Below are 26,054 nucleotides of genomic sequence, written 5' to 3' on the forward strand. Positions count from 1 at the left end.
GTGAGAGAGAGAGAGAGAGAGAGAGAGAGAGAGAGAGAGAGAGAGAGAGAGAGAGAGATGACTACTACGTAGAGGCAGACATAGCGCGAGAGAAGAGCCATCCAACTCCCCAACCCCCTCTGCGCGGTTCCGGGAAAAATGAAGCCTGGGCAGAAAAAGAAAAGACCCACCAACAAGATGCATTTGGCTGCGATCTGCTTCTTTTGCGTGTGGGGGTGGGGTAGGGTGGGGATTGGGCGTGGGGAGAGGATCGTGAGCCTATAAAGGGGGAAAATAAAGACCCAAATGCTAGTGTTCTGATAAAAATGAAAAACAAAGCGACTCCAAGAAAATTATAAAAAAAATAAACTTGATACCCTCCCCAAACACTAAAAGATAAAAATAAAAACAAATATAAGAATTCCTAAGTATGGTCCTCTGCATAAGCTGTTTAAATCTTTCAAACCCTCCCTGGCGTCTGGCCTGGGTTATCGGATCTATCAACAGACTCAGATTTGAGAGTAAGGTCCCGCGGTCCGCGGAGGCCTCCATGCCCGGACTGGCAGCTTGGTGCTCTTTCCAAATGTCACTGACCTCCATCTTTGTTGCCCAAACGCCTGCTCCTCAGGACTAGGCCTGCAGCCCGGAGCACAGTATCCCTAGGCCTAGTGGCCGCCAGGATTTCAAGTGGAAATCGAGTGATGCCCGGCGGGGCTGAGCCCAGACTTGGCTGCTGACGAGAGGCGTCAGATTCCGCAGTCAGCTCCCAGCCAGAGCCTCTTAAACCCCTTGATTGGAGCTTTTGGCCTAGTCTGAGGGAGGTAGGGCTCCGCCGGGTGCACGCCATTGTTTGGTGTTTTGGAACGCGATTCCAGATTGCCTGAGGACTCTCCTGGGGAGCAGACCCCACTAAGGTTGATCCTCCTTTCTCTCAACACCAGCATCGCGGGAATTGTCCAGTCCAAGCCAGAGGCTTGGCTTCGCGCCCCTTCCCCCCACCCCAGCACCCTGCGCCAGGACCAGCGCACTAGCACTGATGGATAGATGGATGGATGAGTCACGGATCCTGCCATTATCCCGCCCTCCTGCTTCCAGAAGAAGGGGCTTGGAAGATGCTTCTTGAATGGAGTTTCCAGACCCACAGACTGGCGTCTAGACCCGAGGGTCGCCTTGGGTGAGCCAGTGCCACTGCCAAACTGTTGTCCTTAAAAATACGGATGCGCATTCTCGGATCTATCAAGATGAGCTATTGAATTTATATCTGGATTAATGTGGAAAGAACGTAGTCACGTCGGAGTGAGCGCGTGGGAGGGTGCATGGTTGCGGGGGAATTGTGGTTTAGAGTTGGGCCTTGTCTTCTATAGGGATCCCGGCTACAACGAAAAGGCGAGTGCACAGCTGGCCGCTTTAGAACCACGCTCACGCTTTAGAGCTACGGCTTGGGGAGGCCTCTTTCTTCTATGCGCCTCCCATGGGCGGTTGGTGTGCCCTTTCCAAATATAAAACAAAAAGATCCTTCAGCAGACGAGAGGCTATGCTTACGAGGTGTGGAGCGGCGGGGCTGTAGGTCTGGGTGGAAGCTTCACGGAGTCCTGAGGTGAAGCATGCGATGTGCCAGTTATGCACCAACGCCATGCTTGTGCGTTTGTGTGGCGAGAAGCAGCCTCCATTTTGAGGCAGGGTAGGAAGAACAGTCAGCCTCCCTATATTCACAGAGGCATCCAGAGGCTGGAGTCATTGGGCAAGCTGGTCCCACCAAGGGAACTGGGGAGGACCAACCGCCCTCTGGGGTCTGCAAAGTGGAGCTGATTCTTCTTTACCACCAGCCAATTTTTGACCCCTGGATTGCTCGCTTTCCAATACAACCTGGGCCCAGAGCCACAGAGGACCCCATTGGGCAAGGGCTGGGGGACCGGTTAGTTGGAAGAGGTCTCCTACACATAGGTCCATTGTCCAACCCATTAGAAATGGCTTGTGGGTCACCTGCACCTGGAGTTAATCCCCCCTTCTTCCTTCAGCAAGTATTTTAAGAGAGGATGCTGGGTGTTTCCAGTTTTACTGAGAGCACCTCGGAAACTTAGCAAGCCTTTCAAGGTAAGGGCTATTCATCCGTTTGTACAGATGAGGAAATAGGCACAAAGACAAAGGAAGTTGTTCAGAATCAAAGGGTTGTAAAGCCAGTATTCTAAATGAACTTTGCATAATTCTGCTACCCAGACTGTCCTCCTACTGCCCAGTGCTGAAGACTCCTTCAACAATCTATTGCCCTGGGGTGGGTCCTCAAGAAGGGGAATGCACAATGAAAAGGAATCTGAAAAGATTCAGAGGGAGTGTGACCCAACTTCAATAGTAACCCAGGCTGAAAAGGCTAAGATCTTCCTTTATTATTATTATTATTATTTTGTATTCTGCACTGAACCCAGGGCCTCCGGCATGCTAGACAATCTCTCTGCCACTGTATTTCATTCCCAGCCCTCCTTCCTTTACTTTGGGAGAATGTATCCTCAGAGGTCAAGGAAAAAATGCACTTAGGGTCTATGGGAGGAAGAGTCATTCTGTAGCCAAGGCACTGTGGACTTCCTTTTGCCAGAACCAGAGCTGTTTCACTTAATAAAACCCCACCCTGACCACAGGGGCTGCCAGTGACTGACACAGGTGACCCTGACAAGGAGGGATTAGTGGTAAATGACATCCTGGTCATTTCAGGTCTATAATCACCTCCTCATCATTAAATGGGGAAGGGCAAAAGAGATTTATGAAGGTTTGATTTGCCTTTTATCTCCGTTATGTGTCTAAATAGATCCTCTGTGTTTTATATTTAATATTTTCACTATATTTTTATAAATATAATGGCATTGCTATGTGTATATACATTTATAAAAGTATACCCCTTGAAGATGTGCACAGGCTGCCCTGCATATAGGGAGATTCTATGTCTCTCTGGTTTAGAAGGCTCCGCCTAACAGGGTGGAGGGTCATTTTTGACTCCCACCTTCTAAAAGTCTACAGCTGGCAGCTATTTCATTTACATGTGCCCAGAAAATTTATTGGTTCTATACATCATGCTAATAGAATGGAGAAGGTGGTAGAGCTCAGTATTCACAATTGTCTTGGCAAAAGGAAATACCCACCCATGATGAGGTGTGATGTGATGAGGTAGTGTGTGGGTCTGGTAGGACTCAGTTTCTCCATCTCTGGAGGCCCTACAGATTTCCTTAATGAAACCAAACTGACCGTTCACACGTTGCACTATGGATATCCCACAGCCTATAGAATGGAATCTAATTTAATCCCAGGTGCCCAACAGGTCCACTCACCTGCTGGAATACCTGATGGTGTATTGCCTTGATTCAAGCCTGAGCCCAGAGCAGCAGTGCCACCTAATATCCTGGTGACCACACCAGGTCACAGTAGTATTTCCCAAACCAAGATCCCTGCGGTTATGCTGAAGAAGGTTGTCCCTTACCTTCTTGTGAGAGTGCCTCCCTGCTATACCCTAGTCCTGAAAGCCTACGGGCCTCTGGTGGCGACCGGCTAGAGCTCAGATTTGATAAACTCAGATCTTCAGGAGAAGGAGGAAATCGGCTCTGGCCAGTCCCCTCCAGAGGCCCGGTGGCTTCTAGGATAGGTACTCAGGAAGAAGAAGATGGGAAGAGGCAGCGAAAGGAAGCTGAGCTAGCGATCCGAAGATGGAGCTCTGGCGAGCGGTTACCCGCGAAAGCGGACTCCGGGATGGCCAGCGGCAGCCGACTGCAGCCTCCGGCCGAGGCCTGGGGACCGGCTGGGGGTAAGACCCTAGAGACTCCTTTCTCCTCCCTTCTCAATGGGCGAGGCCCAGATCAAGTGAAAGCAGACCGCTCAGCTACGTAAAAGACTGGCTTTGGGGGCCTGGGAGCCTCGGCCTCCCTGGGCGCTTGCAGGAAGAGAGTGCTGGGAAGGCGAGTTCCGCGCTGAGAAATGGCCGGGAAAGAAGACAGGAGAGCGAGCGGCAAGGCAAAAGGCAAGGCGGGGGAAGGCGGCGCCGAGAGCCAGCTGGGCCCTGGCGCCGCTAGGAAGTGGGAACCCGAACAGCAAAGCACAGGCTGGCGAGCACGGCGCGCGCCACCCCCAGAGAGCGGTGCCCTCTCCCGGGAGCAACTCCTCAGGATCCCTATTGCCGGGGATGGGAGACAAGGCTGGGCAGGAGGAGAGGAAGTACTGCAGCTTAGCGGAGCCCGGGCCTCTTCCTCACGCGGTTGTCCACTCTGGTTTCCCCCCACGTCCTGTCCCTGCAGAGCGCATGTGATGCTTTTCTCCGTACTTGCCCTAAGGGACACGGGACAAGAACCCGGCTCTCAGCATCCTGCTCCCCAGACTCATTTCTGTCTCCACCACAGTAACCAACCGGGATGGGCCTAGAGAGAGGGGCCGGGCCAAGAAAATGAGAACAGTAAGGCGGAGAAACGGGGACTTCTTCCATTCGCTGCTTTGTCCCTTGCACTCAGCTCAGTGTCCAGCACACAATAGACGCTCAAAATAATATTTGCTGAAGAAAGGCTGGATGATGAATGAATGAATATATGAATTGGAAGGTGGAGGCGTCAGGAAAGTCGGAGACCCTGATAGGGATAGGGTACGAGCCCAGTGGACCAGAGTCCTGGGCTGTCGTCTTACCTCGTACCAGGATGCGGCGGCAGTGGTCCGCCTCGCCGGGCCCGGACTGCCCATCACTGTCTGCGCTGCCCTCCTTGGAGCCCGCAGGGCTGGAGGCCGAGGTCCCGGCAACCTCTTTTGGGCTTCCGCCACCCCCGTCAGCTTGCAACTCCACCGCTCCGCTAAGATCCCCGTTGCGCCCACTGCCGCTACCAGACTCCGCCCGGCGTGCAGGGCCGCGGTCGCGCTCCGCGCCCCCATCGCCCATGTCGGCCGCCACTGCCGCCTTCGCGGCAGCCTAGCCCGCCTGGGCTGGCCGAGCCCGCGGCTCCCCGCCCCTCGCGCCCCCCTCCCTACAGCTCTTCCGTCCGCTCCGCCCCTGGCTGGCTGCTCCTCCCCTCCCTGCTGATTGGGCAGGAGTCAGGGTTCTCGGGCTCTCGGTGGCTCATTGGGGCTCTGCGCCTTGCGGGAGGCGGAGAGGGGACGAGGAGGGGGAGGGGGTGGTGACCCCACTCTTCCACCCCTAGTTCTGTCTTGCTCGTAGCCCGGCAGAGGGAGGCTGGGTCTGCCTTGGGGTTCTGAGGAACACCCTACACCCTTCTCCTAAAGTTTATCAACCTCCCCTCACTACCCCCTTAGTCTACTCCCCTCCCCACTCTCTTCGTCCCTAGGGAAGCGCAGTTCCGCGCTCCCGCCGGTTCAGCTGGATCAATAACCAAAGTGCGCGAGGAAGGCGACCCAGGCGAGATTGAGCAGAGAACTGGAGGTTGGACTTGCTCGAGCGCTTGGCGGGGTCGGGTGGGGTGGAGACAGGGCCGCAGGCCGGGGGTTCAGTGCGCCTCTCTGCAGATTCATACCCACACTTACACGCATGAACACAGAACACAAGCCCCTTCCTGCCCTTCTAGGAGAGCAAGAGCTCTCCTGGTGTAAATGAGCCTGGGAGGATGGGGCCAGGAGAAGACCGATACACCCGCACCCTGGGGTGTGTATGTGTTTGTAAGTAAGGGAGGGGTGACGTGTGAACAGACAGCCAGGTCCCGGAGTCAAGAGTGAGACTGAGATCTTGGCAGGCAGCAAACGTCCCGTCTCCCCTAAACCTCTGGGAGTTTTGCTCAAGAGAACTGCACCTAGAAACAGAGATAGAACTCCTTGTGCATTTCCTTTCGCTTTCTCTTGCGAAGCTCCCCCTGCTCCTTGCTCTGCATCCAGCCTCCTGGGACCCAGTCCCAGCTGGGATGCGGGCAAGCAGCGTGGGACCCGAGGTGGGCGAGGATAGAGCCGGGGAGGATCTGGCTATGAAAAGCTGGGCATTGAGGGTCCCTGGGCACAGCACTTGGCTTTCTGAGACGTCCACGTGGGCAGTATTTTCGAGTTTATCTTCACTCTAGACAGTGCCAGGAGGTGCCAGCCCGGATTTCCCTTTCTTTGACTCAGAAAGGGGCAAGAAAGAAAGAATGCCCAGGGAAGGTGTGCGTGCAAATATGTGTGTGCCATAGGGGCTGTGCCCCATCCCCCAAATGCTCTAAGCTCAGAAGTTCTTAGCCTTCTCTGAAATGCTGGAGTGTCAGATGCTAAATACTAGCAAAGGTGTTTCGGTATGTACCAGGATCTGGTGAGAGTGAGGCTGTGGATTCCTTGGTGTATTTGTGGCAAGGCTGAGTGCCTCCGTGACTCCTGTGAGGGGTAAGCACAGTGTGTTTGTAGTGTGCATATGAGCCATTGTGTGTGTGTGTGTGTGTGTGTGTGTGTGTGTACGTGTCCAATTCCAGGTGGCCCTAGTCAAAAGAGAGGTGGGTGGGGGCTCACCAGTTACTTAATTGGGAGATTCTCAATGACTTCTTTAAGAATTTGGGACCTAGGAAGAGAGGAGGGTAAAGAAGACAGAGGAGAAGGCTTGCTGGTCAATACTAATGGAAAAAAGACAGGAGAGAGTGAAGGAGGAAGGAAAAGAGGAAGAGAAGAAGGAAATACAGCCACAAGTTATATGAGTGGGTGATTGCAGAAGGGGTATTGGGCCCAGAATAGGTGGCAGTTGTGTGCAGTGGGAGAACAATGTGGACTAATTGTAAGAGCTGAGAGTTGTAAGTCCAGGGAACCTGGTTGTTGGAGTGTAGGGAAAACAGGTGAGAAAGGAAGTTTATTGAATTACAGAATGGCTCTGGGGGAAGTGTGACCCAGCCAAATCAAGCTTGGCTGAAGGGGATTCCTGCAGCTTACGTGCTGTGAGCCCTGCACTGGGCCCCTCCTCGCCTGGCCCCTAGAAGGTAGCCAAGCTCCTCTAGGACCCCCACCAGGGCCAGCACCACCCCCTCCCCCAGTCGGATGCTGGCCATCTTATCTGATAGCCACCTCCACTCTGCACTCCAGCATTTCTCCTCTCTGGTTTTCAAGTATATTTATTTTTATCCAAGTAAGATGTGTCCAACATAGAATTCAATCACAAACAGAAAGCACTCAACATCATCTCCCCACCCCCAGACCTCACATTCCTCCTGCCACACAGAGGCCTGGGTTTCTGTGCAAACACAAGTGGAACAGCACCTGCTGGACTCTGGGAGGTTCTGTTTCCACCGTCTTCATTTTTTATTTCACCAATGGCAGTTTTCCGACTCAGAGATCCATTCCAGCGTGCTTTTCTGGGGTCCATGGCTGAGTTTCTGAGCTCACTCACTGGTGAGTAGGGCCATTCTCTCGGGAGAGGCTGGTGGCCTCCGGGGTCTAGTCCTGCGAAGCCAGAACCTGGGAGGTTCCAACAGCTTCCAGTCACTGGTTGTGGGGAAACTCTGCCAGGCCCGCTGGTGTTGTCTTGGGAGTTCCCAGACTCCTTTCTCCCGCGCCCTTTATTCTGCCTTTTCTCTTGTTCGTTTTACGTGGTATGGAATTCGGCCTCAGCAGAAATTTCGGTTCTTTCTTCCCCGAAGGCCTGGGCAGCCCAGTGCGCACAGGAATCTGATGAGGAAGTCAGGGCTTCTGTGCAGAGTAGCGTACCGATGTGGGGTGGGGACTGGGTCTCCTCTCCAAGCAGCACCCCTAACGGAGACCTCAGGCCGAGGTTGGAATCTGGGCAGACGCTTGAACCCAGGCTTTCCAACTCCAGGCCGCTCGGGCCTCCCCTACGATTTCCCGGGCTCGCTACCCTTAAGTCCCAGCTCCTTACCCAGGAGGCTGGCTGTGCGCGGTCACAGAGTTCCCACTAGCGCGTCCTTCTATTCCGGGAGACAGCGTCCTTCCGCCGTACCTCCTGCTGGTCCTGGATCAGCAAGGCTTAGTGCCCTTGTACCAGGATATGGCCTCTTGGCTAGGTGGTGCGTCTGGCTGAGCGGAGGGCCAGGTAGTGGGTTGTGGAATGATGTCTGTCTCTTCTGAATATGACGTGGCTGGGGCGCCCACCTTGAAGCGACGTCTGGCTCTGGGGTCCCCAGCTGTCTAGCGTAAGAGAGACGCAGAATTGGAGGCGTTGAGTCCGTTTGGATCGAATTTGCTGGGATGGGAATTTCTGGTTGGGACCAGAGAACCAGTGTCCTAAGTTTACTGATCTCGCCTTCGTGATCAGTCTCACTGACATCCCAATCTGGCCAAGACCCTAGGGACTCCGAGAGAATTTCCTACGGCCTCTGCCTCCTCTAATTTTTTGGAAATCTCTGCCTCCTCTAATTTTTTGGAAATCGACTGAGGAACCTGAATATGAGGGAGGTGGGAAGAGGATCCCAGCAGGTAAGGGGCAGGGCAATGACCTAAACTCAGTGGCTCTGCCCTATTGAAACTCCAGTGTAGTCCTTCCATGGTTCCAGACAACCGCTGCAGCCTGATACATACAGCACAGTACAGCACAATGACGGATATTAGTTTCACCGCTCTGGAGGAAATAGTGAGCTTCCTCTTGCGGGAGGAACAGGTTCAGGGCCGGAGTCAGTTGCTGCATCCTGAACCCTGGACGGGAGGCAGGTGACACTACCATCATGCATTCCTTATACAGAATAACAGCAGGTCCTCTGCTGTCAGTGGAGAGGAGTGGGGAAAGAGTCCGCAGGAAGGTCACCCCTTCTTTCAGCTTCATTCAAAGAACTCTTAGATCTGGGTTTCTCCAAGAATCAGGCAAGCACTCTATCAACTGAGCTATATTCCCAATCCCTCTTTTTTTTTTTTTTTTTTTTTGTGGTGGTGGGGATTAAACCCAGGGCCTTGTGCATGTGAAGCAAGCACTCTACCAGCTGATCTGTATCTCCAGCCCCAGGAAACAGACTAATTTGGGAAAGTGGCCATCCTTTCTGGTCTGTCTTGCTTGGAATCATAATCCCAGCTGCCTCTACAGGGCATGGGCCTGTTCTGGTCATTCTTGAAGAACATCCGGTAGGGATCCATCCACCTCCTACTCACCTTTTGGCGGATGGAAAAAACTTTCCCAGGTTTCCTGACGCTGGGCGCTTGCTCCCAGTTGCCTATGGATAAATAACATCAGCCTTCCTCCCAGACCCCTCTAGGGTGAGAAATGTGAGGCCTGTTCTGGTGCTAGGGGAGAAAAGGTATGTGTGAGGAGGGTGTGAGGCAGACAGAAGACAAAGCTTACCTGGGTTCTTAAGGGTTATTCATTACCTTTCTTTGGAGCCAAATAATCCTTCAATGCCAGTTCCCCAATAGCTTCTGCCACAGCCTTCAGTTCTGCATCCCGGTCAAGTGCTCAGAGCCTGTGCCTGAGCCTGGTGTGGTGGGGGCATTCCTGTATACCCAGAGACCAGGGAGGCTGAGGCAGGGGAAGCCCCCGCAGGCTCAGCAACTTAGTGAGACTGTCCCAAAGTTAAAAAAAAAAAAACAAAACTGTTTGGGATGTAGCTCAGTGATAAGCACACCTAGATTTAATCCCTGGTACCAAAAACAAAAGTAAAAAGGCTGGGGGTGTAGCTCAGTGGTCCAGAGCCCCTGTGTTCAATCCCTAATGTGTTTGTGGGGGAACCTGTGTCTGCCCCCCTCTTTTGGTACTGGAGATTGGAACTCAGGAGTGCTTTACCACTGATCTACATCTTCAGCTGTTTTTTTTTTTTTAATTGAGATAGGGTCTCCCTCAGTTGCTGAAGCTAGCCCCCAACCTACACTTCTGCCTCAGTCTCCTGGAATGGCTGGAATCACAGCCTGTGTCACCGAGTCCAGCTGTGTCTGACCCTTCTTTTTTGTCTGTATTCTTCAAGATGCTCTAACAGGTGTACCAGACCAGTTCTCCAGGCCTGAACCTGGACCCAGACCAGCCAGCTTTTTTTCTTGCTTCTAGACTCTTTCTGAGGCTGGGGCCAGGCAGGCCCCTCTACCCTGATACCAGGACTCAGGGGTGCCTTCCTGGTCACACACTGCCTTCTGGTCCTCCTTCTTGGGATCTCTGTCAATCTGTACATTTCTCTAATCTTTTGTTTTCTCAGCCTGTAAACCTCCCCACCCTTACCTGGAGGCTCAGAAGGGTCCAGTTCTCTGCCCTGCTCCACTTACTTTCTGTATGGGTCTCCCCCATGCCTCTCTCCTTCCCAAAAGTCAGTGGGAGATCTTTGGGCAGCAATTGCTTTGTCCCCAGAGAATTCAATTCCCAACACCATCACAGCTAGAATGGGAATTCCTCTGCAGCAAAGGTGCTAGGTACTTGGGGTGAGCAGAAAGAGACACTGTTGGAATTCTGACACAGTTTAGGAAGCACAAGAGAGATGAAAGAAAAGATCTATATCCTCTTTCTTTCTGCAACCTCCAGCCCTTGCCTAGAAGCTAGACTTCTGTATTAGCATGCTAACCATCACAGGAGGTTATTGACATTTTAAAAGGAGATGGGTTGCTAATGGGATTTTTTTTTTTTACAATGGGCATTGTTATTTTTGCAAAACAATACAAATGCGTTTATTTCTGAGAGGAGTAGGAGTGCTGAGATCCAAGAAGGGCAGTTTCAACAGTGAGCTCACTGGCAGTTCTTTCTGGTGGAAGAAGAGGTGCTGGATCATAGTGAGGCTCCTCAAATTCTGGTGATTAGGCCCCTCCTGGATAACTAGCTGCCTATAATTTCAGTCACTGTCTCTCTTTAGCTAATGCAAGATGACTGAGGCACATCAATGACTCTGGAGATTCTGCTCTAGGCTTTAGGAACATGAGGAGAGTGGATGGGAGACTGAGAATCTCAAGAGATCACTACTGCTGGACATGGTGTCATACGCCTGTAATATCAACATCCTGAGAGGCTGAGAAAGGAGAATCAAAAGTTAAAGGCTAGCCTGGGTGGTAAGACCCAGTCTCAAAAATTTTAATTATAATAATTATTATTATCATAAAGGCTGGGGATGTAATTCAAGGTCTATCTGGGGGAGGCTATGAGTCTAGGCAAGTTTGTAAAGAAGAACAGAATGGAGGGACTGATGCTGATAGGTGAGGTCTGACAAAGCCTTCCAGGTACCTAATCAGGCAGGTATGGAGAAGCAGATAACATCTGCCTTAGCTTTGGTCTTGACACAGGGTCAGGGAAGTTTAAGCAAGAAGGGAGGGTTTTTTTTTTTTTTTTTTTTAATATCCAGCACATATTAAATCATCTAGGAACTTAGAAAAAAATTCTTTATCAACTTTCTGCAAACTTTCTAATGGTTCCTAGTGGGCCCCATATATTTAAAAGCCTCCTAGGTAGTGCCTGGTTGAGATCTACAGAATTGGGACAAGTGTGTGTGTGTGTGTGTGTGTGTGTGTGTGTGTGTGTGTGTGTATGTGCACGCAGGGGGACAGGAACTGCTGGAGCAAAAGCCAGGAGATGGTCAATATGTGGTGATTCAGGAAATGGAGGTGGAGGCATTGGCCAGGGGTGTGGGGGGAGGAGGCAGGCAGGAGAGGTAGGGGACTCCTGACTTGTTGATCTCTTTTCTCCAGTCAGATTCCTTCCAGAGCTGTCTCTGCTTCCTCTCCTCCCTGGAAGAGGTCTCTGGGAGTCTTCCTCCTACTCCCTCTGTGTCCTTTTCTCCTTTGGTTTTCCATGTTCCTCCCTCCGCTCTGCTATCCCTTCCTGGGCAGTCTGTTCCACCCCTCAGAACTCCCCAGCGCAGTGGCCTGTCCTGGGCTCACCCATTGTTCTCTCCTTCCTCCTTCTTTCCGTATTCTCTTCTTTATTTCCTTTCTTCTGTTCCAGCCCTCTCTCCATTAGGATGAGAAAGGCCCTTTTTACTTGCCATTTCCCAAAATTATAATCTGACCCACATGGAATTTACATGAACTAAGAGATGAAAACAATAGAGAATCTTCCAAAAATATTTCCTTTATTGACAAACAAAACCCCTATTCTCATCCCCAAAACGTTTTCATCTGATTTTAGCCAGGGATGTACTGGCTAGGTGCCTAAAGCTGTGCCAGACTCCCCATTTTGTGAAATAGTCCCTTGACTATTGATGGTGGGTTGCCCATTTTGCAGAAGAGGAAACCGAGGCCAAGGTCACATAATAGCTGGTTGGTGTTCATTCAAACCTAACAGTGAAGACCCAAGGCTCTGCCAAGATGAAAACCTCTTCCATACTCTCTAACTTCACTCTGAGTATGAATGGAGTTCTCTCCCAGCCCTGGCTCCATCCTCTGCCCTTCTCAAGTTGGACAGTGGTCCCTAGTTAGAAGCTTGAGAAGGGGCTCTGGGATTGAGGGAACCAGCACCATAGAGGTTACCTGTGGACTCTGAGGAGATAAAAGAAACCTGGACTGTGAGTCTTGTGGATCCTAGTAGAACTGAGCTGAGCCTGGGTTTGCCAAGGCTGGGTGAGTGGCCTCAAGGTCTGAGAACGATGTATGTTTTTTTGTTTTTAATAATAATTTTTTAATTATAGGTGGACACAATATCTTCTTTTAATTTTTATGTGGTGCTGAGGATCGAACCCGTTGCCTCTCTCATGGTAGGCAAGTGTTCTACCTCTGAGCCACAACCCCAGCCCTTGTTTTTTGTTTTTATTTTGGTAACAATTTTATTAGGATCTAATTCACATTTCATACAAAATCCATCCATTTAAAGTACACAATTCAAGGTTTTTAGTGTACTTCCATGTGTGACTGTTCCCACTATCAACTTTAAACTGATTTTTTTTTCTTTTTTAGTACTAGGAATTGAACCTGGGGTGCTTTACCACTTAAATACATTCCTAGCCCATTTTACTTTTTATTTTGAGGTTTTGCTAAGTAACTCAGAGCCTCACTAAGTTGCTGAGCAGGCTTTGAACTTGCAATCCTCCTACCTCAGCCTCAGAGTTGCTGGGATTTCAGGCGAGTGCTATCATTCACAGCTACTTTAAACATTTTTATTAACTCAGAAAGAAATTTATAGCCCCAATTTCCTATTCCCCTTCAACCCTAAGCAGCCATTAATCTTTTGATCTCTATTGATTTGTCTATTCTGGATATTTCATATAAATGAAATCTTATAATATGTAATCTTTATGCCTGGCTTTTTTTCAGCATGTTTTAAAGATTCATTTATATTTTCAAATTTAAATTTATTTTAGCTTAATTTTCAGTACTGGGAATTGAACTCAGGAGTGCTTTACCACTGAACCATATCACTATCCCTTTTAACTTTTTATTTTGAGACAGGGTCTCACTAACTTGCTTAGAGCCTTGCTAAATTGCTAAGGTGGCCTCAGACTTGCAATCCTCCTGTCTCAGGCTCCCTCCGTAGTCACTGGAATTGCAGGCATGCAAAACCATGCACAGCAAGGCTCATTCATATTGAAGCATGTATCAGTACCTCATTTCTTTTTATGGCTGAATGATAGTCATTGTATGGTTATATCACATTGTTTATTCATTCATTATTGATGGACATTTGAATTATTTCCACTTTTTGTGTGAGAGTGTTTTGTGCTTCCCTGATTCCGGGTGTCCAACCAGTAGCTCAGCCAGAAAAAGGAGCAAGTGGAGGACCCTGGAGAGGCTCAGAGAAGCATCAGCTGGTGGCTATGCATCCCCAGTCTCCTTTCCAATTCTGTCCAATGAGGTGGAGCTTTGTTACTGTTGTAGGAGTTACTGGCTTTGGAGTAATGGTTCAGAGTCGTGGTTCCTGGTTAGGTAGGATTCAAATCCTGGTTCTACCACTATTAGTTGCCAATAGGTCTTTTAACTTCTCTGTACCATAGCGTCCACATTCATTAGATAAGAATAACAATAGTGCCAACCTTTGGGATTGTTATGAAGAGTAGTCTGTGTATTTTGTCTAGTACATGGCATTTTGTGGGTGCTGGAGGAAAGAAAATTTAAGCTTATGTTAGTTTCCACTTAGTCAAGAATACACTACAGCATCAGTTGGTCCCTGTCCTTCCCTGGCCAGGTAGGATGAAGATTGAGGAGGTTAGCCACTGGTTAGCCATGTCCAAGGAGAACAGAGGGCAAATTTTCAGCCTGAGTGATGTGGAGTTAGATTCCAGCCCTCAAACATACTGCCTAGGTGTCTGTCCCAGGTGGAGGTACTGGAGAAATGCCATCAGCCACCAAAGCCTCAGGACAGCAAACTCTGCTGGTCTGATTCAACCTTCTGCTTCCCAAAAAAATGGACTTTGAATTTAGAGGACAGTGAGCTGTGAGGCCCAAACTGTAACCCTGTCTTCAATCATCCAACTCCAACTCCAGGACCTGGCACAGACACTGTGATTTCCCTGTTTATAATTCTATTGGGGTCAATGTATGAAACCAGGTTTTGCCCTCTTTTCAGCAGAGACCCCAAAGTCCATGCAGGGATATGGCCAGGAATCAGAGACCCTGTAGGGAGGTAATGGGAGTTTAAGGGAACATGTTCCTTCTTGGGCATTTCCTATAAGAGAAAGTGGTGTGAATTGCTGGGACTGCTCTCCAGGTCAGCCTTGGGGAGGGGTTCTGCTATCAGAATGGGTGGGGGTAGCCTTCATGTCCTTTGATACCTTGGAATTCACGGAATTCAGTTCAAAAGAATACAGTAAAAGACTGGGATTGTGGCTCAGCGGTAGAGCTCTCCCCTAGCACAGGCGAAACGCTGGGTTTGATTCTCAGCACCATATAAAAAATAAATAAAATAAAGATATTGTGTTCGTCTACAACAAAAAAAAATTTAAGAGAATACAGTAAAAGAAAAACCTTTCATGTTGGTGTTAGAATGGATTCACAGAGGCTTTTTGTTTCCACACTTCCATCAAGGGCGGCCGCTCGCCCTTCCTCTCTGTGCCTCAGAAAGTGACTTACCAAGTAGACACTGCTCCTTTTTTAAAATCTTTGTTGTAGCCTCTGCATCTGCAGGAACACTGCATATTCAAGGGCACCAACCACCCCTCTCCTATGACTCAGTTCTGAAGAATGCACACACCTGTTACCCCCAAGAAATGATCACTGAGGTCAGTGTCACCCGCAGGTGAATCCAGGCTGAGCTTGGTGATGGGAGATGAGGGAGAAGAGAGTTATCTGGCACCCATTTCTCTGTCACCTTGACTCTGGTGTCTCCCCTCTCTCTCCATCACTGGTGACTTCCTGGATCCCTGACCCAAGTGGGTCTGGGCACAAGTGCCCTCGGCCTCTCTGCTGCCTGGCTTGTGCCTGAGGTGCAGGGAGGGAATTACTCAGAGATTTTGTACTGTGGTGCAGGGAACTGAAGTTTGGGTGGAGTGAGGTGGAGGAATTCTCCATCTTTTCACCCTGGGAAAGGACTTCCAAAACAGAAGGGTGAGGAGCTGAGTGACAGACTGTGTTGGGTGACTTTTGGGGATCTGTGGAAATACTGAAAGGTGCTGGTCACTAGCTGAAACCCGTAGAGGTTGTAGCCTTCGGAGCCAGTCCTCTCACCCCAAGGTGACACTAAGAATTTATACCTACTGAGAATAGTTCTTCTAGGAGTGGCTGCATACTCTGGACTATTCTTCATCTAATAAAACTGTGGGGATAGTTGTGAATCAAACAGGCTCAAATCCCCACAGTGGTAGCACCTACATCACTGGAGATAGCCAGCCTTCTCCTGGATATTAGACCCGATTGGGTGTCAAGATTGGGTATCTGAAGATGGGTTTTTACAGGGCCTCTCCACTGGTGGTTTACAGATATGCACAAACCAGCCGGTGACCCTAAGATCAGGTTTGTTTTCATTCGTAGAAAACCACCTCTGAAAAATACTCCCTATGACGAAGCGCTTTTATGAAGAAGACTCCGCGGCCTTGTGAGGGCCGGAAAAGAAACGTTGTCTGTGCTCTGTTCCGGTGGCTTACAAAACAAAGCAACTGCGAACCCACGCGTCCAGCGAGTGTGTGAGGTGCGTTTGTAAATGCGTGTGATGTGGACTAATTTAATCAACTTTTAAAATATTCATCGTTTTTAGTTTTTTTTTAAAGAAGGAAAACATGCATCTAAGAAAAAATTTTTTGAAAAATTCAAAGACAGCATAAAGGATCATAAAATGACAAGTAGTTGTCTTTCCAGATCCTCAGCCCCATCTCTGGAAGCTCCACGTTCTGGTCTCATCTCGAACGCCTTATCCACTTCCACTTTAAAAATAGGAATGAATTCGCGCTGCCTGCTTTCTTCCAGCCTTTTCAGTCTTCGCTTTGGCACTTGCACAAGATGAACCGTTCCCTGCTTTTTCTTCCTATCTCCTCGTTGTTGGCCAGCCACGACGAAAGTGCCTGCAGCTTCACAGTGTCGCCAGCTGAACGTGTTACGGAAGATTTTGATCTCTGTGAGGCCGGTAGGTTTCTTAAGGAAACAAATGAATGACACAGAACTACAAATGAACCTAGGGAAAGCGAGAGGGCGGAATGTTTGTAGTTAGAAGCTGTTGGCTTGGGTGGAGAGTGTTGAAGCTGGGTTGGGGGCTAGGCGGGATGTGCAGATTGCGCGCAGGAGGTGCAGATTGCGCGCGGGATCACGCCCTCGCTCAGAGGCCGGAAGCCCTCGCCGAGGTTCAAAGCTGCGCGAGCTGGGAGAGGCGGCGGGGCCGCGGGGTCAGCGGGAATTAGCGCGCCAGGCCCGGGCGAGGGATCGCCGCGGGGCGAGAGTTCGGGACGGGATTAGCGGGTTCAAAATCAGGTCAGGGAGAGCTAAACGTGGCGACGAGGTTCGCTGGAGGTCAAGGTCCACGAGGGAGGCGGGTTCCAGACCCCACTCGGGAACCGAACCGCAGCAAGTCGTTGCGATCCCGAGGACGCTGCATCGCGAAGCCGCGGTCAGGGCGCACCGAGGGTTGGACTGCCACCTCTCCAGCCCAGTCGATTTTTTTTTTCCTGGCGACCTCAAGGCAAGGATTTCACCGACACTGGGCCTTGGCCCACGGAATGAGTGGGTGGCGAGGCGAACTCAAAATTGCGACTTCAAGCAATGTGTCGCACCTTTCCACTCTAGCGCGCGCAATCTGCAGAACAGGGTGTACCGACATTTCTTTTAGATTTTAATCCCATTTCCTTTTATTTTTATAATACCTTTTTTTTTTCTTTTTGGCAAGGTGAAACTCTTCTGCAAACAGTTCAACAAAACGCACCGAACAGTGCAAAGGAATTTTCTCTCTCCGTTTCCCTGGCACCTATGGCCTCCGTGTGGAATAAATCATGGAATGTGACACTATCTGTGTAAAAATAATCGCAACCCACTGTCCATTCTTCTGTGCATCCTGTACACGCATCATGGTAGAGTTGGGAGGACAGCTGAGCGAGACACGCTCTTCCCGAAAGAGGTAAAGAGTGTGAGACTGAGCCTAGAGCGGTTTTAAGTACCGAGTCTTCATCAATTACTTGAGTTCTCTCCCTGCTCTCCCTTTTAAAGAGTTCTTGGTTCCACAAGGAGAATAAACTTGGAGATGTTGTGGGCTACGAATTGGGTGCTCCACCTGGAAATCCCGCCATGGGTGTATGATTTAAGGAAAATTTAAAAAGCAGACGGACGGATAGATGAGCACTCTTAGGGTCTCTAAGTGGAGGTGGCCCCACTCTAATCGCCACCTCCAGCTTTCCCGAGCTCCGTCTTTCCTCCCTCAGGGGATCTGCTTCTCCCATCCCCTGCCTCAACCTTTGGCTTTCCCTCCCCGATGTTGCGGCCTGGGGAACTGGATCCCAGATGCTTGGTTTCTCCGAAACCCGGTCCATCCAGAATGGATCAGGCTGATTTTCTCGGGGAAAGGACCACGGATTCGGTTCTGCCGGGGCGAAATTTGCAAATTTGCTGGGGAGATGGGGCCGGGTAGGAGTAGGGTGGGTATGAAGATGGCTGGAAGGGAAGGAGAAGAAAGGAGGCCGGTGAGAAGTAGAAGACCCGGAGACCGGGTGCAAGGAAGCCAAGAAGGTGGAGTGGAGCTGGGGGAAAGGGGGGGCGGGTGGAGTGGGAAGGGGCGGGGCCGGAAATTGGGAGGCCGCGCGCCACCCAAACAAACAAAGCGTGATAGGGGCTCCACCCAGGGCGCGCGGCTTTCCCCCAACTGTCTCCCGAATTCTTGCTTTTGGTAGGCAGGCGGGTTGGTCTTGGTAGGGACCTGCGGGTTGCTCTTGGGGAAATCAGTCTAAAGGGACTGATCACAGGAGAAAAGCCACGCAACCAATGGACGTTCGGCTCTGCCTAACTGGATTCGGGTCGCCCACGAGAAGTTCACGGGTGGTGGACAAGAGAGCTCTTTCTTGCACTTTGGTTCATGTGGATTCGGTGGCTGTGGCTTTGCTCCGAAGGATGCTGGGAATGCCATTCTAGGCCCCCCAGTCTCAAGGGCCGGTCGAGGAGCCCGAAATTTCTGCATTAGAAACGCTTTCCTCTGGCCGAAAATACTGTATTCTGTTTTTAAATCGTATTCTCCAATTTAAATCTGCTTTTCCAACCTTTGCCCGATGTTCTTACGACTAGAAAAACAATAGAAATGAAAACAGGAAAAAAAAAACCCTTGGTTTCCCGCAAAGACTCTTTTCAATGGTTTTTTTTATGTGCATCCTTATTTTGCATAATTTGAGTCCTAGTGAAGTGCAGTTCTGTATTCAGCCTTTTTAATTTGAGTTCACACCTAAATATTTGCCGTGTGCTATGATTCTCAAAAGTATACTTTTCAACGGCCGATTAATATCCTATGCTTCATTGTATAATTTCTTTGACCGTTCAATTGTCAGTTATTCCAGTTCTTGAGCATTAAAATAATGCACAAACCAAAATCTTCAGGTATATGGCTTTCTTCTTCGGAAAGGATAAACTTCAGGATCCTTATTGACTCAACAGGATAGGGACTCCTTTTCTTCCCCTTCTTCTGGTTACTGGGGATCGGAACTCGGGGCCTCGGGCAACCTAGGAAGCGATCTACCATTGATCTACATCTCTATTTTATTTCAAGTCAGGGTCTCGCTAAGTTGCCCAGGTGGCCTTGAATTGCGATCCTCCTGCCTCAGTCTCTCTCGTCTATTTAGGATTACAGGCAGGCCACCATGTCCCGCTTAGGAACATTTTCCTGGCTGCTAATATATTGCCGAACTGCTTTCCAAAGCAATTTGCACAGACATTTTTTTTTGTTTTGTGGAATTATTATGGGCAGAGCATGGTGCTAGCGGTGGAAGATTTCCAGATATAAAGAATCAGCCCCGACCTTAAAACACTTTCTCTGCATCCCAGGTCTCTGTGGAGACAGGCCTCGGGATTGAGAATTACTGTGCGTAGCTGGGAGCCCTCTAGGGAAGAGGAGGCAATGGAACAAGGGGCGGGAGTTCCTTCCCCTGCCTGGAGAAAATCGGGTATGGCTTCCTAGTATTCAAGGAGGGAGAAACAAGGCAGAAAAGGAATCTTAGCGTGTGCAGGCCTTGAGTTTTGAAAAGGTATACGCAGTAGTAGCTTACACCTTTTCGGAATATACGTCCAGGCGGGAAGGTTCGGAAAAGTGAGACCCTTCATTCTGCACAAGGAAATTGGAAACAGATAACATTACCATTGGGCATTTGTATTGTTTTAAAAGGTTACTGTATTAGTAGAGGCATAATTCCATAATCATTATTGTTGTACACTGTGTTTTGTTGAAAAGGAGTTTACCTTAGCTTATTTAAAACTACTAATTGTCTTGTAAGAAACAGTGCCCGTTTCTAAGTCACAGTGTATGTACAAGTACATTTCTTTAATTCTCCCTCCAGAAAAATTAGAGCTGATAGTTTAAAAAGGTGCATTAGTTGCATAATCAAACGATGATTTTTGCAATAATGAGTCATACAATTGCTGATACTTAACCCTAGGTTGTAGTCTTGTTAGTGACTATAGCTTGATCTCATTTTTTTGAAAATAGTGGTTTTTTTTTTACTTGCCGAAGGACCTTTATTTTATTGAGCCCAGTGACTCGCACATATGAGGCAAGCGCTCTACTACTAAACCACAACCTCAGCCGTTGATCTCATTCTTAATAGTCTAGAATAAATTATATGAATATTTTGCCATTTTCTTCCCACTTTAAAAACTGTATAAGTAACATGTGAATGTATTTTATAATATAAAATGGAAACAATGCCAAAATATGAAGATAAAATATAAAGCTTTTCTTTGTTTCTCAGATGTGTGAGGTGAGAAATTAGCGGTTTGCTCTGCCAGACTTCCTCCCTAGTCTTTCAGAAAAATTGTATGTGTTCTCTTTAGGCTGAACACTTCCATTCTTTTCCACCTTCCATATCTGCTCCCTCCTCTGAAACCAGCGGGTAGCGTTTACTGTGTTTGTCTTTGTTGTTATATATTATCATGAAATATGCATTGTTTTGTATACCCATGTTTTAAATTAATATTCAGGGTATTGAGTGTTGTATTTAATTTGCTTTTAATATTAAAACAAACATGATTTTAAAATAATTTCAAATTTATGGAAAAGTTGCAAGATTGGTAGAGAAAACTCCAGTACACTTGCCTTTTAGCTGCATATGTCATTTTTTCTATATAACTAGAATTATTGTTATTGGGACATTTGAGAATAAGTTGCAGGCACCGTGCTTCTTTGGTAGTCCACTTCTTTTTCTTCCTCCTCTTCTTCATCTTCTTTTTTATCTTTCCTAGTACTGGGAACTGAACTCAGGAATACTCTACCACTGAGTTACATCTCCAGCCTTTTTAATTTTATTTTGAGACAAGGTCTTGCTAAGTTGCTCTCCTTGAACTTGTGATTCTTCTGTCTCAACCTCAGCGTGCACCACTGAAGCTAGGGCTCATGCCCTTTACTCTTAGATACAGTATTCCTCTCTCCTTCCTTTTTTCCTCCCTCCTTTCTTCCTTTCTTCCCCTTCCTCCCTCCCTCTACTCCTCTCTTTTCCTTCCTTCCTCCCTCCTTCCCTCCTCCTCCTCTTCCTCCTTCTCCCCCCCCTCCTCTCTCTTCCAGTGTTTATGTCTTAAGAAAGAGGATCTTTACATACATGGCCAAACTTCAATGATCAAAAGCAGGAATTTAACATTGATACATTGCTATAATATAATCTTCAGATCTTTTCAACTTGAGCCAATTATCTCAACAATGTTTTTTATATTATTATTATTATTATTTTGTGACTTGGGATTTAATCCAATGTTATTCACTGCATTTAATTTTCAAGGTCTTTTTAGTCCTCTTTAGCTGGAAACAATACATTAACTTTTCTGTCTTTCTATTGTGCTAACTTCATGAGGAATTAATTATTTTATTATTTATTTAAAAATCCCTCCCCCCATATGTAAATGAGGGTTCTTATTTTTCTACAGCCCATCAACCCTTGCAACACTTGCTGTATGTGTTATTTTATTTATTTATTGGTACTGGGGATTGAACTCAGGGATGCTTAACCACTGAGCTACATCCCTGACCCTTTCTAAAAATATTTTATTTAGAGACAGGGTCTCCAAGTGGAGTTGCTTAGGGCCCCATTAAGTTGTCGAGGCTGGCTTTGAACCGCTGGGATTACAGGCATGAACCACTGCACCTGGCAACACTTTTTATTTGATTTCAGCCATTTTAGTGGACATGAAGTGGTATTTCTTTATGGTTCAGATTTTTATTTCCCTGATGACAAATGGTATTGACTATCTTTTCACATCCACTTGCACATCTTCTGTGCAATATCTATTCATATCCTTCCCATTTTTACACTGAGTTATTATTTGTCCTTATATGAATGAATTTTGAGGGTTGTTTACATATTGTAGATGTGTCTCTTAGCAGATATATGATGGGTAAATATTTTCTCTCATTCTATGCTTTTTTGATGCTGTCCTTTAAAACAAAAAAAATTGTTTTTTAAAGTCCAATTTATCACCCCCCCTCCTTTATTGCTTGTAATTTTGGCATTATTTCTAAGAAGGCATTGCCAAATCCCAGGTTAACATTTAAACCAAAATTTTCTCCTAAGAGGTTTATAGTTTTGGCTTTCTCACATTTAGGTCTTTGATTAATTTTGAGTTAATCTTTGCATATGATATGATGTTAGGGTTCAACTTAATTAGTCTGCTTGCAGATGTCCAGTTACTCTAGGATCATTTTTAAAGAAAAGATTATTCTTTCCCTATTGAATTGTCTTGGATCTTTGTCAAACACTTCTCTCTCCTGGGCGGGGGATATGGTTCAGCAGTAGAGTGCTTGCCCAGCAAGCAGGAGGCCCTGAGTTTGATTTCCTAGCATGTACACCTCATTATCCCCCACAGCTCCTGTTTTCCTTCTATTCTTTGGGTCCTTCTTTACATTCTGGCAATATATATATATATATATATATATATATATATATATATATAATATATATCAATGTTCATGCTCTAGCTTTTGAATTTGTCATTCCTTTCCCCAAGGAATCTTGGTTCTTTAAGTGCATGATGTTTTTTAGAAGGCAAGACCTGGGTTCTGGTTATGATCACTACTATTGAGAATTGTAGCTACAAGAACCTTTCAGTGGACAGAGCCATGAAATCTATCTATGCCCCTATGACATATATTTGCATTTGTGTCTATTAAGACCCACAAGTTCACAGCAATAACTCCAGTTCCAATTTAACCACAGGGCTTTTTATTATTTTCCTTTTTTTCCCCCTGTATTTTTAGCTCCTTTCTCTGACAGTGAAAAATTTGGTTCTTATTATCTTCAATATACTTATTTGATCAGTCCTCTTTATGTAATCAGATCCTGTTGTTACCCACCCCCAGCACTTGTGAAGTCCCTTCTAAAATACCCCATCGGGGCTTGGACACGTAGCCCTGACAAGGTGCCGGTGTGGTGTCCCTGCTTGGATTCCAAAACTCATGCAGGGTGCAACACTCTCCTTTGTGAGGACACTTGCTTTGATTGGCCCCACCTACTGGCTTTTGAGTGGAATTTCAGAAAAGGAAGAGCAATACCACATTTTAAAAGCCTCACCCTCTGCTCTTTCTGATTGCTGTGTAACTCTCCATAGTATGTGATCACTCCATTTTATTTGTCTACTCTTCCGTGGAAAGATATCTAGGGCTCCAATAATTTCCTTGTCACCTCAAATACTGCCACATCAAACATTGTCACACAGATTGCTTTAAATGTCTATGGGAAAATGTCTTTGGGATCTATATCTAGGAGTGGAGTTTCTAAGTGACAGGATGGAAAAATAATAATGTCGGCCTTGCCTGACATCGCCAGCTCCCCATCCACACCCCAGTTAGCTAACAGTACATGCAACTCTCTGTATCCACACATTCCCTCTGCCCTCAACTTGATATTTTCCCACTCTTAATTTTTTGCCAGTCAAATATACATCAAGGGATCTTTTATTCTTGTTTTATTGTTTCTTTTTGGTACCAGGGGATTAAACTCAGGGGCATTCAACCACTGAGCCACATCCCCAACCCCCCCCTTTTTTTGTATTTTATTTAGAGACAGGGTCTGAGTTTCTTAGCAGCCTTGTTAAATTGCTGAGGCTGGCTTGGAACTCACGATCCTCCTGTCTCAGCCTCTTGAGCCACAGGGATTACAGGCACGCACCACTGTGCCTGGCAATCTTTTATTCTTGCTATAATTTCCACATCTCTAACTTCCAATGATCTTGAGCATCTCCCAAAGTATTTATTGACCTTTTGGTTTTGCCATGTCCTTGTATTTACACACACGTTGTCCTCCATTTTCTTTAAACCTATATTGGATTTGAGTGTTCGTATGGCTTTCCAATCTTCCCCTCCTTTTATTTAAAATGTCTTGAAAAGATTTTTATGAGCTGCCTGTAAGTCCACAAGCTGTGTGGTCTTTAACGTATTATTTCTTCTGAGCACCTGGGCTCTTTAAAAGTTTTTATTTACTACCTCAAACAAATATCCTTACACCTGTCTTTTTTTTTTTTTTTTTTTTTTTTTTTAAGGAACTGGGGGGATCGAACCCAGGGCCTTGTGCTTACCTTACACCCATCCTTGAACGTGCATCTTTGTAGTTGTAGGGACTTTTTCTTAGATAAATTTTCAGAAGTGATGTTTTTAGGATGACATTTGAAGACACTGTATGTGGCCATACATAACAGTAACAATGCCTTACGTGTGTAGTAGAGACAGGGACTCAGTAGGAGTTTGGGAAGAAAGAAGGATCCTTGAAAGCACTCCTGACTTTGGAATAGGAGGAGACATGGAGGCCAGGGCTAGGTAGTGAGGACACTTGCCAGGAGACAGAAATGGGCATAATTGAGGGGTCAGCCACCTTGGCCAGGCTGTGCTAGGCTGTAGGCAAGGAGGCCACAAACTGCCCTGCAGACTGCATCTGGTAGAACCTCTGGAGGGAGTCTCAGGGCCTTGTGAGTCCCCAGCAATAGGAAGTATTGTTTTCTCAAGGAGGCTCTACCTGCTTTGCACAGCCTCAGAGTGCATAGGTAGGCAAGTGGACATTTGTCTCATCACAGACTGAAATTCTACTTCCCAGGGGACTGGCAGGATGTAGTTGTATACCATTGGGCAGGTGTGCATTGCATAATGTCACTCAGAAGATTAATGAGGACGGAATAATTTAGCCTAAGCTAATTCTCCCAGAGGTTCTGCACAGGTTAGAGGTGGTTCTATCTCTGGGCCACCAGGAAGAATTTGTGACTGTCCAGGGAAGGGTCTCCAGGACCTCTCTCAGCAACTGTCTGGACTGAGGAGGGTATTTCCCTTCCCAGCAGTCTCTCAGAGAGGCTGTCGTGTCTCCCTGGGGAGATCCCATCCTATCCCTGGGCCTGAGTGGGGCTGTGCCGGGAGCAGAAGGGCAGAATCCTCGCTGGCTGTTGTTTGGGGGAAACTGGGTGAGCTTCCAACTTGTTTTCTTTGGGGGAAAGTGAAGGATGGTTCATAAAAAGAGATGGCGTCCCTTTTCCCCTTTTGGAATCACCAGCCTTAGTGACACACAGGAGCGCAGTCAGAGTCAGAATCACAGAAGTGGATAGAGACCCAGGTCAGGCCAGACTCTTTGGGGGTAGAAGGAACCACAGTGGGCTGGGGGGAAACAGCCCTTCCTTTCACACAGCAAGGAGACCTGCTCCATTCCAGGGCACTGGAGTCTAAGAGGATCTGGACAGATCTCTGTGGCTGATTGGGTCTGAGGTCTGAGTCAGGGGTTCTGTAGGGCCTACTGTGGGGCAACCTCATCTGTTTTAGTTGCCCTTTTTTTGTGGCTTTAACCAAAACACCTGACAAGAACAACTTAGAGGAGGAAGTTTATTTGGGGCTCAGTTTCAGAGACAGCCAGCACCATTGCTTTGGACCCACAGTGAGGTAGCCCATCATCTGGAAAGGGCCTAGCAGAGGAAAGCTGTTCCTAAGGAAGCAGAGAGATGGAAGGAGCAAGAGGCAGCAGGAAGATGCGCTTTTCCAGGGCACAATCCAGTGACTCATTTACTCCAGTTATGCCCCACCGCCTACAGTTACCACCCAGTCTTTTTAAACTAGGATGGACTGATTAGGTTACAGCTCTCACAATCCAATTATTTCACCTCTGAATATTCCTGCATTAACATGGAAGTTTCACCATAACATTATCCCAGAGCAATTCCTTGGCCTCACACCAGCTCACTGAGCCGTAACTTTCATCTTGGCCACTGGCAATGCCAAGATGAATGACAGATCGACCCAGGGGATAGCAGGTGTTTAGAGGACTTTTCACATGAAGTGATAGAGAAATTCCACTCTTGGGTAAAGATCCCAAAATATTTTTGCAAAGTGAGCAATGTACAGACAGGCAATTAAGATGGGACAGGAAAAGTGCTGACAAGCGTTAACAACGATTAAGCACTTACTGGTGTGCTTATGAGCTCCAAACAACACAGTGAGGTGAGCCCTGTGGATCCATTTAATAGATGGGGAAGTCAAAGCTCAGACAGATTAGGTAACTGGCACAAAGTCGCTCGGTCATGGCAAAGCCTATTTCCTTGATCACTGTGCCAGATGTCACCTTGCTGATGGAGAAGGGTAAAGGTAACTATGTTTCTGGCGTCAGGGATAAAACTATGCCAGGCCTGAGAGTGAATACCTCACCCCAGTCAATGAGGTAACTTCCCCTGAGGCTCAGCCCCCTCTCTTCCCTCTC

General features: G+C 47.7%; 2 protein-coding genes across 5 annotated transcripts in view; one reads left to right on the forward strand and one right to left on the reverse strand.

Annotated features, from left to right (window-relative positions):
* Vax2 (ventral anterior homeobox 2) overlaps window positions 1-4,957 on the reverse strand; it is a 30,702-nt gene extending 25,745 nt beyond the window's left edge. Inside the window, exon 1 of the mRNA XM_005322129.4 lies at window positions 4,633-4,957. Coding sequence (XP_005322186.2) covers window positions 4,633-4,879 — 247 coding nt within the window. The 5' untranslated portion in view covers window positions 4,880-4,957. The remainder of the gene's footprint in view (window positions 1-4,632) is intronic.
* Window positions 4,958-5,054: 97 nt separating this feature from the next.
* Window positions 5,055-26,054, forward strand: part of Cd207 (CD207 molecule) — a 50,570-nt gene continuing 29,570 nt past the window's right edge. Inside the window, exons 1-4 of one of the 4 annotated variants that reach the window (XM_078029047.1) lie at window positions 5,055-5,377; window positions 15,703-15,859; window positions 16,135-16,291; window positions 17,045-17,877. In XM_078029047.1, the coding sequence (XP_077885173.1) occupies window positions 17,487-17,877 (391 nt within the window). In that variant the 5' untranslated portion in view covers window positions 5,055-5,377; window positions 15,703-15,859; window positions 16,135-16,291; window positions 17,045-17,486. Of the gene's footprint in view, window positions 5,378-6,396; window positions 7,288-15,702; window positions 15,860-16,026; window positions 16,292-17,044; window positions 17,878-26,054 lie in introns of those variants that run through there. The other 3 variants (XM_078029045.1, XM_078029048.1, XM_078029046.1) reach the window with 3 other exon arrangements.

This window comes from Ictidomys tridecemlineatus, chromosome 12, assembly GCF_052094955.1.
Source record: "Ictidomys tridecemlineatus isolate mIctTri1 chromosome 12, mIctTri1.hap1, whole genome shotgun sequence".
NCBI classification, from domain to species: domain Eukaryota; kingdom Metazoa; phylum Chordata; class Mammalia; order Rodentia; family Sciuridae; genus Ictidomys; species Ictidomys tridecemlineatus.